Source organism: Telopea speciosissima, chromosome 5 (genome assembly GCF_018873765.1).
Source record: "Telopea speciosissima isolate NSW1024214 ecotype Mountain lineage chromosome 5, Tspe_v1, whole genome shotgun sequence".
Taxonomy (NCBI): domain Eukaryota; kingdom Viridiplantae; phylum Streptophyta; class Magnoliopsida; order Proteales; family Proteaceae; genus Telopea; species Telopea speciosissima.
In genome coordinates, this window is record NC_057920.1 from 16,787,424 (window position 1) to 16,809,159 (window position 21,736).

At 42.0% G+C, this 21,736-nt stretch overlaps 1 protein-coding gene across 1 annotated transcript; it reads left to right on the top strand.

Annotated features, from left to right (window-relative positions):
- The first annotated feature begins 18,710 nt into the window (after nt 1-18,710).
- Nucleotides 18,711-21,537, top strand: LOC122661071 (peroxidase 64). Its single transcript, XM_043856381.1, has 5 exons — nt 18,711-18,963; nt 19,064-19,252; nt 19,781-19,943; nt 21,045-21,444; nt 21,478-21,537. The coding sequence occupies exons 1-4, from the start codon at nt 18,754-18,756 to the stop codon at nt 21,437-21,439; spliced, it is 957 nt and encodes a 318-aa protein (XP_043712316.1). The 5' UTR covers nt 18,711-18,753; the 3' UTR covers nt 21,440-21,444; nt 21,478-21,537.
- Nucleotides 21,538-21,736: the final 199 nt, after the last annotated feature.

Here is a 21,736-nt window from a genome sequence, read left to right on the forward strand (position 1 = left end):
AGAGGAGCAGGATCGAGGATCATGGGAGATGTTCGTGGATGGTTCGAGTAATGCCACAGGAAGTGGAGCTGGTTTCATACTTACCAGCCCCAAAGGATTCCGAATACAATATGCTCTTCAGTTTGCCTTCCTAACATCTAACAATAAAGCAGAGTACGAAGCACTGTTGGCTAGACTCCGGGTGACCAAAGCAATCCAAGTCACACATCTATCCATCCGGAGTGACTCCTAGCTTGTAGTGAACCAAGTGAACGGAGAGTATGAGGCGAAGGATGAGCGCATGGCATCATACCTAGCGCATGCTCAGGAATTGATCGGGCAGTTCATGAAGTTCGAGGTGGTTCGAGTACCCAGGATCGAGAATGCTACTGCAGATGCACTGTCTAGGCTAGCCAACGATGAACTTAAGAACCTAGCCAGTGCAGTGTATGTGGAAATATTGCATGAACCAGCATACCAGGAGAAGCTGGTCAATGAGATCGAGGAAGGGCCTAGCTGGATGGACCCTATACTCGACTACCTACAGAGCGATGTCTTACCAGAAGACAAGATCGAGGCAAGGAAGATAAGGATGAGAGCTATAAAGTACTCCATCCTGGATGGGGTGCTATACAAGAGGGAGGGTCACGGTACCGCTACTTCGGTGCCTAGGACCCAGGGGAGCCCAATATGTCCTAGCAGAGGTACATGAGGGGATCTGTGGAAGCCACATGGGAGGAAGACATCTAGCCTACAAAATCCTCTGCCAGGGGCTCTACTAGCCAAGAATGCAAGAGGAAGCCATACAGTACGTCAAGGCTTGCGAGCAATGTCAGTTGTTCGCCCCAGTACCCCATCTACCCGCCACCAAGCTGACATCAATCCTCAACCCCATTCCCTTTGCCATGTGGGGGGTCGACATCTTAGGGGACTTCACAGCAGCATTAGGCAACCGCAAATACTTGGTGGTTGCCATCGACTACTTCACCAAATGGGTAGAGGCCAAACCATTGGCCAAGATCACAGAGAATTAAATGGAGAAGTTCGTACGTGACGACATCATCTACAGGTTCGGCGTGCTAAAGATCATAGTCTCCGACAATGGGAAGCAATTCAACAACCCCAAGTTTAGCACCTTCTGTCAAAACTACAACATTGACTATCGACCTGTTTTATAGCCTACCCACAGGCCAATGGTCAGGTGGAGGTCACCAACAGAACCCTGTTGGACGGAATAAAGAAAAGACTGAAAGGAGCTAAAGGGAAGTGGGTCGAAGAATTATTGAGTGTTCTATGGGCATACCACACCACAGTAAGGACACCCACAGGAGAAAGCCTATTTCGGCTGGCATATGGAACAGAAGCATTGGCACCAGTAGAGGTCCTCGCCATGTCCCACAGAGTACTATACTTTAATGAATGAACTTACATAGATGGACTTCGAACCAACCTAGACTTCCTGGATGAGGTAAGAGAGAAGGCACTGCTGAGGAACGTGGCCTACCAATAGCGAACAGCCAAGTACTACAATGCCAGGGTACGTGAATGGTTATTCCATCAGGGAGACCTAGTCCTAAGAAGGGCAAGTGCATCACAGCCAAGAAAAGAAGGGAAACTATTAGCAAATTGGGAAGGACCCTATATAGTTTCCAAGCAGATATGTCCAGGAACATACTGCTTGAAAACTCCGGGGGGCAAGAAGGTAGACAGCACCTGGAACTCAAAACACCTGAAGAAGTATTACCAGTAGATGCGACAGCACCATCGGCAATAGCAGTCAAGTAGTAGCAGTAGATGGCATCACTGTTTCAAAGACAATTTAAAAAATTGCATTCAAAATAAAGAGGTGTTTCGGGAATACTTGTCTGCTTCTACCACTCAATTGAATCACTACCACTACACCAAGGCGTTATGCCACCGAGGCTTTATGCCTAAGGCGTTATGCCACTGAGGCTTTATGCCTAAGGCATTATGCCATCGAGGCTTTATGCCTAACGCGTTATGCCACCCAGGTGCTATGCCACCAAGGCATTATGCCACCAAGGTCCATGGACCACCGAGATAAGACATCCCTATGGACCGCCAACTACATGGGGTTGCACAGATATAAGAACCATCAAAGCAACAAGGATCAAATGCATGTCATATCAACCATCACTAGAAGAAAAAGTCAAGTACATACAAAAGATAAAAAAATAAGCATCCCAATCCAAAAGTTCTCATCCAAAAAGTTATCATCCAATAATAAGTCAACATCCAGAAAGAACATCTATGAAATCATGGGGCATCCAATGGAGGAGCAGCCTCTAATCCAGAAGGAGACATCAAATCAGCATCAGCAAGAAGAGCAGCACTCTCCTCTGGTGCGATAGCACCCTCCTCTGTCGCCGCAGAGCCATCCTCGAGAGGAACATGAGCCACTGCAGCAGTCTCAGGAAGCAATGTGGTAACCTCTGGGAACCCTGAGAAATCATAATCAGGGGTCCTCTCTAGGATGCGAACCGCCAAGTCCCTGATGCCTCCATCGTATATCTCCTGGTTGTACTGATGAAAGTACGCAGTAATCTCAGGAGATTGCTGGTATGCCACTATTGCCCGCTTCCCAGCCTCAGACAACTCCACTTCATGCCTCTGCCTCAAAGCGCGGAGCTCCTCCTCCAAGGTCTGGACTCTAGAAGAACCCTGAGCCGCTGCAATGGTAGCTACCTGGAGCTCCTCTGACACCCTCCGCTCACGTGCTACAGCCTCCTCGTGGGCAGCCCTAAGCCCTTGGACCTCCCTCTCCACGTTCTACAATGTACGCTTTATCTGATGCTTGTGAAAAGCATGACCCTCCAGTCGAAGCACAGCCTCAGTAGCACGGTGCTGGACCTATAAGTAATAGACCCCCTTCCTCTTGGTCCCGTGACCGCAGAAGGAGAAGAAGAAGCTGGGGGTACTACACCAAAAGAACCACCCCCAGAAGCAGCAGCCTAAGCGCTCCTCTTCTGGAGGTTGGAGCGGCAGATGCTAAGATCTGGCCTGATGTCCACTGCACAACAACATCCAATCAGGGACACAAGGCAGGTCAAAACAGGAATACATAAAAGGAAAGTACATAAGCAAATATCAAAGAAGTCAAGTATCTTACCAGGACTCCACTTCCAAAGACACAAGAAAGCCTCAGAATCCAACTAATGGACGTCGAACGGGTCGCATCCCTGACATCTCTGGAGGGAGTTACGCTCAAAGTCGCTCAACTCAAGAGGGCAGTTCACCCTCTTGATATCAATAACCTCCCAGGTAGACCGCAAGGCACAGTGGGGGACCGTGGCAAAGAAGAAACGATCCCTCCAGTACTTCACCGAACTGGTGATCCCCACCAGAGGATTAAGCGTGGTAAGAGATCCCCTAGGGAGACGACGGGCAAAGTGGTAACACCCACCTTCCCCCTTCTTCAACACGTAGAAATAAGAGAACAAGGGAACAGTGGCAGCACACCCCATTCGGGCGAAGAACACATAGAAGCCCAGTATGACCCTCCACGAGTTAGGCAACACCTACCCGGGGGTAAGGCACCAATGCTCCAACACAAGCTCCACAAAGCGGGAGACAGGGAAACGAAGACCATGAACAAAGAAAATGTGGTACAAGCAGACCTCATCTCCTCAGTGGAGGTAAGCACGGTCATCCGGTCCATGGACACGAAGCAAGACCTCAGGGGGTATATGGAACTCCTGGTGGAGGGACGCCAAGTCTGAAGAAGTCAAGATGCTAGCAATATGGGCCAACTTGCTCCTAGGGTCGCCAACAGAAGTGGAAGCTCGGGAGGCCTAACGACCTCTACTAGGAGCAGAATCTCCAGAAGCCTCTTCCCCATCACTAGCAATGGGGGAAGGCAAGGAAACAGAAGTATCCACGGGGGAAGACGACCCCGAAGAAGACGCCTCAACAGATCGAACTCCAACCGAAGCCGGATCAAAGTCGTCAGAGGAAGACATGAACAGATAAGGAAGACAATGGGTTACTTACTTAGAATGAAGACCTCCCAAGACCAAGCAACCGCGAAGAGGAGAAAGGAGATAACATGCAACCACCAATGCAAAACTAATCAAAAAAAAAAAAAAGAGAAAAGAAGAGCGACACGCACCAAGGCCACGAGCAGGCACGGATCGAGGTGGTTGGGCACGAATCACCAGGTGCGGGTCAATGGATGGTCAAATCCTGGGCGCAGATCGATGGACGGTCAACCCCTGGGAGTGGATCGATGGACAGTCAACCCCTAGGCACGGATCGATGGACGGTCAACCTCTGGGCGCGGATCGATGGACGCCACCAACCCCTGGGCGCGGATCGAAGGACTCCAACCCGTGGGGGTGGATCGATGGACACCAACCCCTGGGCATGGATCGAAGGAAGCCAACCCCAGATGCGGATCTAGGAAGCCAACCCCAGGCGTGGATCGAGGAAGCCAACCCCAGGCGCGGATCGAGGAAGCCAACCCCTGGGCACGGATCGATGGATGCCAACCTCTGGGCATGGATCAAAGGGTGCCAACCCCAGGCGCGGATCGATGGAAGCCGACCACGGGGCGCTGATCAATCACCTGGATCGTCACCCTCCAAGGCTCGAATCCCAGGCACGGAAGCGGCTTAGCCACCCACAAGTAGCACGCACCCAAGAAAATGGCAGGCACAAGCAAGTAACACGTAGTGCAATGAGCAAGACTATGGGCACTACACCAGGCAAGCACAAAAATAAGGCTAAGTGTCTAAGAAGAATCAAGAAAGCTTGAGACAGGAAAGGTAAACCTCATTATGGTAAAAGATCAAACATTTGGGGGGCACAATCAAGATACACAAAAGCCAAGACTTAAGTAAGAAGTGGAAGAAGAAAAAGCCCAAGGGGAGAAAAAGTTAGAAAGAGAGGGAGAGAAGGTGAAAAGTGAAAAGTAAAATGAAGGCAAAAGTGTATATATCTACAAAAAGAAAGAAAAAAGAAGAAAGAGACAAAAAGATGAGAAAGGAAGGATTTGAACCCATAACCTCTCCCTCACTAAGCAAATTGCAAGTACACCCTCTACAAGATGATTATTCACAACACACCCCTCAATTGATACAAGAAGACAAGGAGTACTGTCTTGAGCACATTGTTCCAAGAGAGTGGGGGGCAAGTGATAAACCTAAATTCACCCTGACCAATCAGGGAATGCCACGTGTCCAAACCCAATAAAGAGGACCGATTCATGACGAGAACCCAAAAATAAAGAACCAAGTAAGGATTTAACCCAACCCAATATGGGCACCCTGGGCACGGATAGTGGGCGTGGACCCGGACTCGGGCATGACATCCCCGGCACACGTCATGCCCACACACGTCATCTCCAAGCACAAGCTCCCTCGGATAGCCATCAATAAGACAACATCGCCAAGGACTCTAGGCCATCGCCTATCGAGTCACATGGAGTGAATGGACTCATACACCATGAACTTCATCTACCACGTAGATGAGTCTATCTATCAAGATTACTAAGGCCACCCAGACACTACATCCCACAGGAAGGCAACTTCCAAAGACACCACGTCTCTAAGGAAGGAAACTACCTAGTCTATCAAGGACACTACATCTCCCAGGAAGACAACTACCTAGTCTATCAAGGACACTACGTCTCATGGGAAGACAACCTATCAAGGAGGAGCCCTGCTACTCAGGGACTCTATCACCTATGGTAAATACTCTACATCAACTGGGACTCTCCACACCACCATACACTACTATAAAAGGCAAGGTACATAGTCCCGTCAGGGGACATCTTAACTCATCTTGAATACTACTATTTATTTGTTTGCTCAGAGAGATCTAACTTAGGCATCGGAGAGTCCTAGGTCGGAACCACACTGGTTCTCCTTTGTCACTCCAGGGTCTTTTGTAGGTTAAGGCACTCGAAGGACCACTGAGCGATTTCTTGACGCAACAGTATGGTTAATCCCTTTAGAAAGAGAACCAAATTTAAGAAAGTTCACTGCCATCTCAAACAGGTTCGGGTAGACAAGATCCCAAAATTTTTGGAAGAAGCAAGCTTAGAAGCCATCAATCCCAAGGGCTTTAAGAGGACCTAAAGAAAAGACAACTTTTTTAACTTCTTCCAAAGAGGGGGGGGGGGGGGGACAAGAAAATCCGAGTCTTTCAAAGAAAGGACTTGGGGAAATAAGCACTCAATGAAATCAGCATCTAAGAGATTTGAAGTTGTGAAAACCTCCTTAAGGTGGGAGGCAAACGCATGAGCTATAGCTTTCGGATCCTCTACCTCCTTTCCATCCAGGTCCCAGATGAAATCAATGCGTCGTTTCCTTAGATTAGATTTTACAACAGAGTGATAAAATTTGGTGTTCCTGTCTCCCTCCCTAATGTAAATGTGCCTGGATTTTTGGAGCCAGAAAACCTCCTCAGCATCAAAGATCCAAGTCATATTATTCTGAATTTTATTTAAAACAACCATGTCCTAGTTACTAGTTTCAGAGACACTGAAGAAATTTTTAAAAAATTGGGATTTGAGATTGTTCACATGTCCAAAAGTGTTCTTGTTCCAGATTTTTAAAGAATTGGAAAGTGTAGTAAGTTTTATGGATAGAGGGTCCGAAGCATGGGTATTCCAAGTAGTGGAATAGAAGTGTTGGAATTCAAGATGATGGGTCCAAGCTTCTTGGAAGTGGAACAATTTCTTGTAGCTAGTTCTGGAGCTAGTGGTAGAAAGAAGAATGGGGTTATGGTCAGAACCTAAGGGGGAAAGTTTGGTGATGGATGCATAATGAAACAAGGTTAACCAAGATGGGGAGGCGAGAGTCCGATCCAGGCCTTCTTTGATAAGGTTGGGGGTTTTTTTATTGTTCGACCAAGAGAACTGGGATCCTTGAAATTTCACGTCTTCAAGAGCACACGAGTCAATTATTTCCTTTAACATCTTGGAAGTAGAATTGGAGCGAAAAGGAGTACCTCCGATTTTTTCAGATTCATCCAAAATCTCATTGAAATCTCCTAGCAGACAAAAAGGTTCCTTCAAGGTTTGCAGAAAAGTCAGTAGATTCTGCCAAAACACCATTCGATCCGCCACATGGGGGGCATATAAGGACATGATCCAAAATTTCACCTTGTTTTTGTCTATTATAAGCGTACTAATAAAATGTTCAGCTGCAATCTATTTTGATATGATCACGGAGGGAAGAGCAAACAACCATATACCACCCTTTTTTCCATGCACACCAGAGCTATTAATGCAGCAAATAGATTTGTAAGAGGACATAGGTTTTTTAAGCCTGATTTTATCATGATCTACACATTTAGTTTCACATAGGAACAATGAACTTAGGTCTATGTGTATTTACATGGAAAGCTAGGCAATTTTGGGTAAAACGGTTATTAAAACCACGAGTATTCCAGGAAAGGAAAAGCATGGTAACAGCAAAAATAAGGATGAAAGTAAAGCACATACAAAATCAAAATATACGGCGAGGGGTGAAAGATATTCGGAGAGCACGCTTGTTTAACTCCCAAGTACTAACCGCAAAACTAAGCATAAGAATGAAAAAAATAGAATGATAATTGAAAAAAGAACAAAAGTGAGATAAGGGGAATACCAGATTATATGGGGGGGGGTTCCACCACAGTATCAGGTGCCATGTTGGGGTTGCGGCCAGCAGAAGCAAAAGATCTAGAGGGGCTCCGAGCAGATAGTAGACGAAGGTCATCAATCCAATTTTTGACCATGGATAAAAACAGGTGAGGGTCATGGGACATTGCAAAAGCTTGTTCAAAGGATAACCTGAATGAGGAGAATTCAAGAGCCAAAGGCGGGGGAATGGGGGATGAGGAAACCTTGCGTTTCTTGGCAGTTGAGCCCCCTGTAAGGTCCTCCATATAGATCAGGTTCTGTTGCACATTCGGGCCCGAGTGAGATCCATCGGCAGAGAGTAGGGCTGGTGGAGCAATCCCATAATGGGGGTCAATATCGAGCAGCAAAGGGGGGCAAATAGTTTGGGTGTTGGTCCCAGAGAGATTCACCTCTAGTGCATCAGACGAACTAAGACCGTTGTGAGGGTCAACTAGCAAAGCAGCAATGAACTCATCCAAAATAGTCGTGCCAGTGGCACCATGTGTGAATTCACCTAGAGGGGGGGTGAATAGGTGTAGGTTCAAAAATTAAAATAACTATGCGGAAATAAAATCAAACAATAAAGATAGAGAAGAGTAAAGACAAGCAATGTAAAAAGACACAAACAATTTATAGTGGTTCGACCAATATGTGCCTACGTCCACTCCTCTCACCTTAGAGAGAATTTACTATAATGAATCTTGAGTGGGCAAGAGAACTCGTACAACTACTCTTGAAAATATGAGCAAGAGGACTCAAATGACTACTCTTGAGAAATGAGCAAGAGGACTCAACAACAATTTTTAAGTAAAGCACTAAGTAGTTTAGGATTACCTTAAAACTTAGTAGAATGAGTGCTACCTCTTAGTCAATGTAGCTTGGATGCAAGTATGCAATGAGGGAGCAAGAATGAGATTGAATTTTCTTTGATCTTCTTTGATCTTGAAAGAATAATCTCACAAGGGAGTGCTTGATTGCTTAGAGCTCTTGATTGATGATTGTTGTAGTGTATAGAACACTAATCAAGAGGGTATTTATAGGTTAGAGGCTTAGAACCAATTAGGAATCCAATTAAGAAAAGAATCCCACATTCTATAAGTAATCCAGTATACTGGATGGAAATCCGGTATGCCGGATTACCTACTTTCCTTAATAAACAAGAGAATAACGGTCATATTTAATTAGTCAAGCATTGATCCGGTATGCTGGATTGGGATCCGATATGCTGGATCAGGGCAAAATACAGCCAAGAGAGGATCCGGTATGCTGGAACCTTATCCAGCATGGGTAAAGGGGTTACTGGAGGTGTTTCTCTGAGACACCCATTAATCCGGTATGCCGGATTGGGATAAGGGCATATGTCTTAGGGGTCAAACTACCTCTTAAGGGCATTCTACATGGATGTATGCTTGTGTGTGTGCATTACATCGAATGTGACTCAAGAGATAACAAAAATACATGTTTGTAATTCTTAGAAAGTCTTCAATTCTTCAAGACTTTAAGCTTTCAAATGTAAAACTTTTACTTCCAAGCTTCAATCTTCTTTGAGAATAGTCTTTGAACACTTGTATATGCTCCCCCTCACTTGATGCTATGCTTTGACTCTAAAACACTTAGACCACAAGCATTAGTCCAAGTCTTATTTGTTATCATCAAAACATCACCATAGGGATGACTTGGAGGGGATAGAGTGTAGGATCAACATTTTCCCTAACACCATGTACAGAATCCACCATTGCAGTAATAGGTACAGTAGTAGGTCCCTCCAATTGATTGTGAAAGCAGCCAGCATTTAGGCCCACATCAGAGTCAGCATCCGTTTCCACTACAGGGATTTCCCAGTCCATATCATTATCTCCTTCATGTAGTTGATTATTGCCAACATTCAATTCCTCAATAATTTCTGTAATCCGCGGTTCTTGGGAGATGAGAAAATAGCCAGCAACAAGCACACCAGTCGTGCTCCCAAAACTAGAAGGACCAATCAACTCAACAGAGTGTTCATTAGGAAACCCGATGAAGTTCAGTCGAAGTGGGGTGGTAAGAGCATGCTCGAACAAATTCACAGAAGGAGTCGATACTGAAGAACTGGACGACCCGGTCAGCAAAGGGCAGGTGGAGATATCATGACAAAGTCTTCCACATTTACCACAAACCTTGAATGCCTCATATCGTAAAACAATAGGAAGTAGGTCACCTTGGTTGTTACGGATTTTTGAATTCACACAGATTGGTCGGCGCCATTTGAATAGTATTTTGACTCTAACAATGTTAGGAGGCAGGCCTAAATCAAACTTAAGGTAAATATCTTGGATTTTACCAACACATGATACTGCTTGTTTAATGGTGTTGAAAGAAAACGCCTCCACTGGAACTGGGCTTACTTGAACCCATAAGGGAATAGCTTCTCTTTTAGATGCAAACAGAGGGTCAACCAAGGCATGTGGAACGAGATGAACAAGAGCCATGCCGCACCAGCAGGGGCAAAGAGAGATGAGACGATCTCGAGCCGCCATAGAGTTTATCTCCACAATAAATAACCCATCATCAATCCACGTAAAGGCCAGCAAACCAAGAGGCCTCCATAGCATCAAAAAATGATCCGATATAAAGTCTTTGGATGGTTTTGGGCATCCCACAGTGAACCCAAACAATACCGAGTTATCACAGTTATAGAAGTTGCAAAGATTTCTTCCAACAAGTCCTAGAAAAAGGCCATTCGATTGTTGCAGACCAACACTAGGAATACGACCCGCAGGTTGGAGATGATCATGTAGCAGGACCCCAGATGTCACACCCCCATCCCAGACAATGAATATTATACATTATAAGGGGTGACTAGGATGACACGTGCCATCCCATTAAGCTGCCAAGATCACTGACACAGTGTCCCAATGCACAGTCATAACCAATATTAAAGCAATATAATATAATATCAGAGTGCGACAAGGGAATTTTACATTCCAAAGATCAGTAGTTTTGCGAAAGCGTATAAAATCAAATAGTTACAAGATATTCAAAGGCTAAATGATAAATACTGTAATTAATATTTTTCTCATGACCATCTAATAACTATCAACAAGGGTATAACAGTAAATATTTATACATGGGCTTTAAGCCCTAAAATAATAAAAGGGGAACAAGTCCCAAGTATCCTCACGCCGTAGGGGCAATCGTCACAAGGACACCCATTGCCATGTTCCTCAAACACAACTTCCGACTCCTCCATACCTGCACCATGATCTAAAAAGTGTGTACACGAGGGGGTTAGCTCCACTGAGCCAGTGAGGGGATGGGGATGCACAAACACACAATTCACATAGTTCAATGATGCATGCACATGTTAATTCCATTTTTCCACCTATCACACAACTAAGGCAGAGATATATACTACTGTGACAACTCGAAAAACACCGTGGGTCACTTAACTTATCGTCACAATGAACCTCAATTGTTATCAGGGGGCCTACGCCGGACGATGCCACCAAAACATCTCAGTGGCAAACCCCGATAACCATTACTACCATGATTGGCCTCTCCCACCTCCACAGAATCTGGAGTTCTAGTTACCCAACACCTAAAACCCTGTTGGTAAGGGTCGTAGCATAAGGGTGCAAAGTCCTAGCCGTAGATATACTATATGCAAGTCCTATCGTCCCGAGAGGTAATACGGGCGCATCAACTTTTCATCTGGTTTAGCCCCCGGGGTACCAGCATGACACAACGCATACAATTCAATATGACATTCAATCAAACGTATTATATATGTATTCTAGGATTCCGGCACCGGCATTCATCGACACCGTAACCCAATAAAGAATGGAAAGCAACCACAACATCATCATATCAACCATTTAATAAAGTATGCAAAATGCACAATCATGCTTAAGAAAATATACTAATAGCATGGTACATATGAAATTAATAATAATAGCAAGCCCAAACAAACCAAACCCACTCACTATATATGTTATGCCCCGACATTACAAGTTGTCGCCGAGATTAAGTAACACGTCACAAGATGGGAACTTTAAACCTAAATAAAGAATGAGTATAGGGTTAATTAAGTAAAGGGACGGATCCCCAAAAGGTCTCTCTTAATTCTTCTAAGTATAAGATTTCAGAGACAGGGTGGTTTCATGGGTGGTCTCATGCCCAATTCCTGAATCCACATGTAAATCCTAGCTAACCAGGGGCTCAGGAAGGTCTCTGCCAAGTACGGTTGCACAAGTGATTTATCTCAGGAAATGAAACCGCACATAAATCCTAGCTTTCCAGGGGCCTTCTCAGGGAGGTGGTTGTAAAGGTGGTTTCTCGTACATATTAAAACCACATGTAAAACCTCATACTTGTAGGTCTGAGATTCAAGGGGTTTCTCACCAAGGGTTCCATTTTCAAGGGGTTTAAAGGTAGGAGAACATCAAAGAAGCTTCCCCTTTAGGTCTATTAGGGTTCTAAGGCCTCATTAGGTCCATACAACCCAAGGGATTCAAGAGGTGAATCCAAGAAGAACCTAATCTAAGGGATAATAGGGTAGAAACCCTAGGTCTTTCAAATGGAATGGGATTGTGAGCTTTAGGGCTAGCCATGGAGTGAAATACAATAACCAAAGCCAAGAGTTCCAATCGATCTTTGGGTCCCAAGATAATCCTAGATCGAGCCTCTCCCATTTCCCAAACCCAAAACCCAAAAATAGAAGAAGTGAAGTGGGTTTTAATAGCTTACCTACCCCAAGGTAGAGGAGCTCCACGTTGAGGGCTCGAAGAGGTGAGGTCTCAAGCCTCCAACTAAGCTTCTCCACCTTTCTTCCTCCTTTTCTCCTTCCTTCTTCCTCCTTTCCTTCTTTTCCTCTCCTTTCTTCTTCCTCCTTTCCTTCTTTTCCTCTCCTTTCTTCTTTCTTTCTCTTCTTTCCCTTCTTCCCACGTTTTTGGTTGGAGGAGAAGTAATGAGAATGAATGCTTCTGCTCCCTTTTGTCCTATTTATAGTAAGTGACTTGGATCTTTTAAGTCAAATGGGTCATGAGTGCTAAATGGGTCGACCCACTGGTTTTAAATAGAAAAGAACCTAATAAGGATGGGTCCATTTGGTTGGACAAGAAATATAATAAAACCCATTCTTGGGTCAAATAAACTTAAATGGATCACTTAAATTAAATGGCCCACCAAAGTTAAATGGGTCACCAAAGTTGGATGGGTCATTAAGCCAAATAGGTTATTTAAACCAAAAGGGTTATTTTAAGTTAAATGGGTCAACCCATAGTTCTAAATAAGAATTAAGATTATCAAATGTGGTCTATTAAAAGGTGTGGTCCACATAATAATGAAACACAAGTCCCTCATACGTTTCCTGAGGTAAGTGGGACCCACAAGTAAAATATTCCCTACTCAACTAAAATAGCCCGGGCGGTCCAATCTCGACCCGCACTTCAAGGACACCAAAGAAAAGAGTAAATAAATAAATCAATGGCTAGAATTTACTTCTCCATTGCCATGGTGCGTCACCCATGACCCCGAATAGTTTCCTCCACAGGCAAACCCGTATCATGGTCAATAATTTTGTAGCTGGGTTTGACCATCATCAAGAACAAGTCACCAGCATACATGACAGCGGTATCTACACGTCATGAGGGAGAAATAATAATTAATTATGATCCGGGGTGCAGGTATAACACCAGACGTGCTAAAATTCTAGCATGAGCAATAGGATCCTAGAACATTACGTCTATGCCCCAGACCAGCTAATCTAAACCGAGGGCCTTGAGAAGACATCGATGCCGATCAACGCGCAAAAGACCTGTGAAAACAAGGAAGGAGCAACTAGATATAAAAAAATTCAAATAACGAGTAAGAACCCCAAGTAGAGATCAAGCCAGAGCTAAAAGGCCAAAGCAATATTAGAAAGAAAAGACAGAAGAACCATAAGAAGAGCAAGATCCAAGAGGGAGATCAAGCCATAAGCAGTGCGAACCCTATGAAAGGATGCCAAAAAGCTGAAAACAGGAGACGGCAAGATGGGTGTCCCAAGAAGAATAGGGAGACCGATCAAGCCCAAGGGGGTCAAAACAGAAGCACATACAGCAAGGAGGTAAATACACTGAAGAAGAAACGTCAATAAAAAGGAAAAGCGACCGAAACCCCACAAGCACTTGGTTGTAACTGAAGTAGATACACCCTCTAATCCGCTAAGAAGGAGAAATAAAGAGGGAAGTTGAAACGACGAGGGTAGGTAGAAAAATAAATGGAGGGAAACTAAATGATGTAGATCATGGCCTGACTAGAAAAGAACCCAAACGCCATACGATGTGACACTCGTCGTCCCCTTGTTTACTACCTTTCGATTTTAGACATTCGGAAGGTTTAGTTGCTATGGATGATGTATTGGATATTATCTCTGGTTTCTACCCAGGGATGGATTTTGATATGAAATTCAAAATGTTAATGATCATCAGGGTATCACTTTCATTGTGCACACATTCTTGAAGCCATGAGCTTGGGCAGTGATCAATGCACGTCACATAGCAAGCGCTTATGCTACTACTGCATGGTTGTTTTCAATTCAACAGCGAAGCAGCAAATAAAGTGGACTTGGTAGTCTCTGCAAATGCCTCCAACTCCAACTCTAGCGAGACTTGGATTACCGAGACTTACTCCATCCATCCACATTAGACTTGACAACACCTTGAGAAGGGGGGACCATGCAACTTGTCGAAGACAATTTCTATGGTTTTTATATTGTTTTTGTTATGTAATCTCTATTTTGGTATACGAGTTATCATCAATATTGGTTATGATTCAAATCTCGCATGTTTCCTTTTCATGATAATGACATGTCATGTCTTGCATGAGAGTGGTGACGTTTTCATAATTCACATCATTTTTACTAACCCTTTCATGTATTGTTTTAAACTATGAAGACCATTTAATTAGGGTTTTGACCAAAGTAACTATCACAGAGTCTTGTTGTATAAACAACTAACGATAATTCATACAAGATTCTCAATTAAATTATTTTCAACAAACATACAATTTGAATGCTCGTATTTATATTTTGATATCACATTATGAAAATATACAGTATGACAATCCTATGAACAGATCAATTCAGTCTTTGATTGAGAACACAAGATGTAATCTTAGAACAACACATCACGCATAAAATCATAATATAAATTAATTTAATTTAAACATTTTTAAGTGGATTTGATTTACACACATATAAGGATGTAAATTGATAGTCGAAAATCCGTGTCCGTTCCGTGTTCAAATCCGTTTAGAGGTTTCCAAATAATAACTGAATCCGTCCAAAAGATAATTGGATTCGAATTCAGATAGTGCCATTTTGGATCGGATAATATTCAGATAATTTACTATTCGATTGTAAAATGTGATTAGTTTAATATTTTTGTAAAAACATTTGATATATTACTATATTACCCGTATTATAAATACTTTTATAAGGATATTTTGGTAATCAGAATCGGAAATCGGTAATCGAAATCAAAAATCCGTAATCGATATAGATCAAATTCGTTTATTAATCAGATAGTTTATCAGATCGGATAATATCTGGATATTCGATAAACTCTCAAATTCGAATATGTATAATAGTCCCACATCAGTCCCATAAGGGATTGGATGTAGGCATATATAATATTGGGTTCCCTCCCCTTGTAGACCGGTCTATGAGGGTGAGTTCTTCTAATCATATCAATTGGTGTTTTCATTGACCCGTCCTTTGCGGTTGATTACTTGGGAGGGGCGACCTGGTGCCAGAGTGTGAGTTGTTAGGAAAGAGCTACCTAACTCTGGGAAAGGGTCCTGGAGCAGGGTGGAGCCGCCTAGAAAGAGCTACCTAATCCCAAATATCGAATCTCGGCCATAGGATTGAATAACAAAAGCACCTTTAGAGATAGGATTCTTGATTAGCTCATTAACCTAACAGGGGCGTTCGTTGCCTGCTCATTAGGGACAATTCCATGTTCTTCTCTAGTGCTATAATTATAGTCATATACATTTCGAAGGCAAGGAACGATCTTTTTAGTATACAAACTACAAAGACATCTCACCAGCCTAAATAATCACACAATTAAGCTTCCTTCCTCCCACCATACTTCACAGCTTTATCTATATTGTGGAATGTGAATCATGCATGTCACAATGGAAGATGGACCCTCGCCTGAACATTGAACAAGGATTAAATTAAATGGTGAGGAAGTGAGACATCAAACATCAATCTATTGCTTTACTCACTGGAGAGGGTTTCCTACAAAGGCAGTGTAAGAATGAATTTGTCACCTACCATCGATCAATTAGGGATTAAAAAATGGTATCATCCACATGAGACTCACATAGTCAGAATAGGAGAGAGAAATGTCATTGTGGCCGGGTCTCATTGTTTAATATGTGAAGAGGGTTTACTTTAATTAAAGTAACTAAAGAATCAATAAATATAGGAAAGTGACGACGAGTGTGGCTCAGGTCCTTGTATGAGGACGACGGTCCTTGGGACATGGGCACCACCCACATGGAAACCAGAGGGGGCAATGGATTCCATATGTGTAATGTTCAGGTCCCAAGGACCGTCCTCGTATGAAAACCTGAGCCGGACTTAGTGGTGCCTATGGCTAGACACTAATGGAAGTGAAATAATTACCCCGCCCATGAATGCGAAAAATCCCACCCTTGTTTTTGCTCTCACGTGTGCATTGTGATTGACTCTTCGGCATTGGCAAAAGAACCACACTACCTAGCGAAGAACCCTCTCCCATAAAAATAACATAAGTAACTTTTAGAGGAAAAGAAATTTGTTTGGTCACACACGCTACACCCAGACATATGATGACAAAATACCCCCATATTGGACACTTGAACATGCGGTCCCATTGGTCCCATGTTGACGCAAAGACCACGCGACCAACTAGCCTTGTCTCTCTCCCTATCTTCTATTTAAATTTAAAACGAGTTAAAAGCCGTTATCATTAGGTTGGGTGACTCCTACTAACTACTACGAGGCTTGAGGTTCTTAATTTATTCGGGAAATACAGAGAACCATGCATCATTGCATCCCCAAGAAGAGTCACGACATAGAGTTGTTGGCCAAACTCTAAAAATGTCCCACTTTGGGTCCAATCTGTTCTTTAATTTTTTGGTTAACTTACTAAACTAGACCATTAACCCCCACTCCCCGAAACTCAAAAAAAAAATAGGAAACTTAAAGATTACGCTTCAACAATTTAGTCAAGGTAGAACGTCTTTGATTGTTCAATTCTAACTACCAAACACATCTGATGGGTCATGGTTTCATTCTATCGGATGTGACATACATATCTGTCCTTATATACTATCCAACTCCAACTGGCCCCACCCCAAAAAACAAAAAATATTCTTGAAAAAAGGACATGTTTTACTATCTTTAAAGGGGAACAGTTTAATTCAGGTAATTAATGAAGCTATTATTATTAAGATGACATTAAACTTTAAAGTTAAGATCTCCCACTTAACAAAACATCATTGAATTATTGACTACCTCTCTTTTTCACTCTTGTCATGGTTGTCACCCAAAAATATTCTAATATGGCCTTTGATCATCTGATTAATGCTTCATTTATGTTTCCCTTTGGAGTTGGATTGTCAAGTCAATGAAAGCATGTATATGGCTATGATGTGGCTGACTTTTCCTACCTTGAACAAGCACCACAAGGTCTGCCCCGGTCTTTGGGCCGGCCCGACTGAAAAATCTTCCTTATTTTACCCTTATAATTCCTCAAAGATTGGTTTGTTTCATGAATCTATAATACCCACCAGGACACCATTATGGTCTTTTACACTAATCAAGACAATACAACACAAGACCAAAAACAGCTCATTTTGCAACTTGCAATACATATTTTTATTAGTAATATGTTAAATCAAACACCAAGAAACATGAAAGACACAAAACAAAGCGAAGATGACACAAAGATTTATCGTAGTTCACACATCAATATGATGTGTTACGTTGGGTAAAACTGAAAATGATTCACTATATAATATAAGAAAAGTAGAGCGGAGATCTCTCAAGAACTAGGGTTGTAGATGGATAATAAAAAATCCAAATTCGATCCACATCCGTATCTATTTAAGGACATCCGTATTAGTTTAGAGATATCCGGAGAAAAAAAAAAAAAAACCGAATACTCCATAAAAAATCCATTTGAAAAAAAAATCTGAATACTTAATAATAAAAAATTAAATAAATAATGATCTTGAGGGTTTTTGAAGATTCAACAGGTTCTATAATATGAGGAAAAAAGAATCATGATCTAAGAGATATGGATTGAGAGTGAATTGTATCGGCTAGGGGGATGAAAGTCCAGGTTACACAAGGTAGAGATGCAAATTGGATGACAAAAAATCCGAATTCGATCTGCATCTGAATCCATCCGAATCCGTTTAGAGGTATCCATATTCGGCAAGGGAAAATCTGGATTCAATCACATTTGATCCTTATCCGAGCCAAATCCGATCTGTTTACAGGCCTATCAATTAAGAACACCAAAAGTTCCAACAAGAACTCTCCCTAGAAAACCCTAACTTGAAAACCTCCAGATCTCACGCCTTTTCACTCGCTTACACAACAAGATGGTAAAACAAATATATATAGTCCTCCAATTCGAGTCGATCCATTGGATTGGGTCGAACCGTACCCCCCGGTCCGCTTCTATCACAGACCTAAAAAAAAATCGAAACGGGTACAGGAATAGGTTATTAATTGGGTTCAATGTATGTTTTAATATTAATTTCATGTATCTGACTTGAAATAGAATGAGAGTGGGTTCACTGGTAATTATTGTATCAAAATAAATTCCATTTTACTTAGATTCCATCCAAAAACAAAGGTGACATACATGTTTGTCCTCTAATAGAGATGCTTCAAAAACACTACTCCATTATATGACTTCTTTTTGCTCACCAAATGCACGTACTAGCTAGCCCCACTGTGAGACCATCTCCTCCATCTATATCAAACTATAAACTAATATCTCCATTTCCAAGGCTACCATTCACCAAATTTGTCTCTCTTTTCTTCTATAAATACCCATTTGCTCACTTTTATCTTCCTCCACACAGTATTGATAGAAAGAGAAAGAGATAACTATACTCCTAAAATGGAAGCCATGGTTCAAATGCTTACCACCCTCTTCCTCCTCCTCTCACTTTGTTCATCCTTAGGTGATGGATTGAGCTTAAACTACTATGAACAAACATGTCCGGGGTTTGAATCGGCGATAACCGATGTCGTAAAGAAGTCGACGGCAAACGACAAGACAGTGCCGGCGGCACTTCTCCGAATGCATTTCCATGATTGTTTCATTAGGGTAAGTAATCACAATTATTTTGTTTCTTCTTTTTTCATCTTAATTCTTTGATGATTAGGTGATCATTAATTTAATTAATTTTCTTGTTATAAATTTGAAGGGATGTGATGGTTCTGTGCTGTTAAATTCAGTAGGAAAGAACACTCCAGAGAAAAATGGACCTCCTGACATTTCACTTCATGCATTTTATGTGATTGATGATGCAAAGAAAGCAGTAGAAGCTATGTGTCCTGGTATTGTTTCTTGTGCTGACATTTTAGCTCTTGCTGCAAGAGATGCTGTTGTCATAGTAAGCTTTAAAATCTTTGCTAAGTGTTTGATGGAATTTTTTTTGGGAAAATTACATGATTAGCTACTTTTGGGTTTTCATTTACAAAACTGTCCACCCTATGTTTGAGTTAACAAAAATAAACAAAAATAAGTTTAGTTTTACAAAACTAGGCAAAACAGTGACTCTCCTTCCTTCCTCGGCAGTTTCCCTCTGAAAAAATCTCTTCTTTTTTTTCCTCTCTGTTACTTGGGGTAGCAGAGAATGGCGGTGGCTGGGACAAAGGTAGGGTTGCAGGAATGGAGGATGCCTGGGCGAGAAGGCAATGACAAGGGTAAAAATATCTATAAAAGTTAGTGTAGGAGGGAGAGACACTATTTTGTTTAGTTTTGTAAACCTTAACTTGTTTTTGTCTATTTTTGTTAACTCAAACATAGAATGGACCGTTTTATAAATAAAAACCAAAAGTAGCTAATCATGTAATTTTCCTTTTTATTTTTTTTGTTACAACAACTGTTAAAGTGGATTTGTTTGTGTTTCTTTCTTAAGTCTGGAGGTCCTACTTGGGATGTACCAAAGGGAAGAAAAGATGGCAGAGTTTCTAAGGCAATTGAAACCAGACAATTACCAGCTCCTACCTTTAACATATCTCAATTACAGCAAAGTTTCTCTCAGAGAGGTTTATCCATGGATGACTTGGTTGCTCTCTCAGGTAATGTATTAAGAACAATATTAATCCGCTTCTCCGAAAGGTGTTTTTTGTTGGGACTTGGTTATGTGGGATAAATATTGCTTTCGCGTGAAACTCCAACAATCTTCCCCTCCATGTGAGTGCATACGTTGGAATTGAGATCATCTCTGAGGAATGTTTCTCCATTCTCAGAGGAACACCGGATTTGCCATGCCCTATCTTGTCTCTGATAGAAAGCTTTTTGCTGCTATCCGGGTTGCAGCCAACAAAATGGAATAATTGACTTTTCTTTTGGTTTCGTTTGGTTGCAAGGGGAATTAAAGGGAAGGGAAACATGGTTCTAGGTATCGGTATCATATCGCCCGTATTGGGCGATACATACCGGTTTTGCTAGTCACTGATATTGATATCGTGTCGATTCCATATCGGCAGCATGGTACAGACAAGGAGCAAAATGGTTAGAAAACTCATTTTTTAAGGAGATTTAGGGGTAATTTTATTTGATACAGCCGATCCAGGCCGATACTGTATCGGTATCATATTGGTTTTGTAGGTTACCAATACCATGCACTAAAACCATGAAGAGAAACGAAATTTTTAAAATTAAAAGGGAGACTTTTGTAATCATTACCCCAAGACCCAAGTGACTATATCACTAAGTCTACATCATTTCATATCTAGTTATTAAATTTCACTTTACTTTGCATCATTTTCCTTTGGTTTAAAAAGTAAAATAAAAATTACATGTAAAATGTATCATTACTAAATGTGGTAAGAAATTTAAGTAGTTTATTTTACCAAATAAATAAATAAATAAAAATTTAAGTAGTTTATCCAATTACATGGGATATTGATTACAAAAATTTCTTTTTTAGGCTTAAAATTTTTCACCTCCCTTTCCTTTAATTGCCCTTGCAACCAAACGTAGCCTTTGGGTTCTCAAATACCCTCCTACGTTTTTGTATTTTCCAAAATACCCTTTTAGATTCTATTTTTTTGGTTGTGAACCCGGATAGGATAGCAGGAATGTTCCTGCGACCCGGGTAGCAGCAAAATTCTGTTCATCTCTGATATCACTTGTTCGGACTTGGATATAACTCACAACCTAGAATATGCATGCAGGAGGTCATACACTGGGATTCGCTCATTGTTCATCCTTCAAAAACAGAATCTATAACTTCGACACCACACATGATATAGACCCTTCAATGGCACCAGGGTTTGCACGTAGCCTGAGAAGCATTTGTCCTCTGGGGAACACGGCAAAGAATGCGGGTTCGTCGATGGATACTAGTCCAATTACATTCGATAACACATATTTCAAGCTAGTACTACAGGGAAAGAGCTTGTTCTCTTCGGATCAATCCCTTTTGAGTAGCTCAAAGACGAAAGGGCTTGTTTCCAAATTTGCTAGCTCCAAAGAGGCATTCAATGAGGCTTTTGTGAAGTCCATGATCAAGATGAGCAGTCTCACTGGTGGACAAGAGGTTAGATTGGACTGTAGAAAGGTTAATTAGGTGATCAAGTGTCAATTCTAGCTTCATAACGGCTTTTATAGCTCAATTTGAAACTATATGTTAGAGGAGAAGCCAGAAAATGGCTTAGGGGTGCGTGTTTCTTATTTCTTTGTTACATTATTGAGTTGAAGCTGTGTAGAGTCACATTAGTAGTTTTATGTGTGTTCTGTCTAGTCGAATCCAAACCGTTAAAAGTGGACCATTACATTATTAAGTCGAGGCTAAATGGATATTCGAAAATCCAAATTCGATTTGAATCTGTATTCATTAGGGGTATCTGTATCCATTTAGAGATAC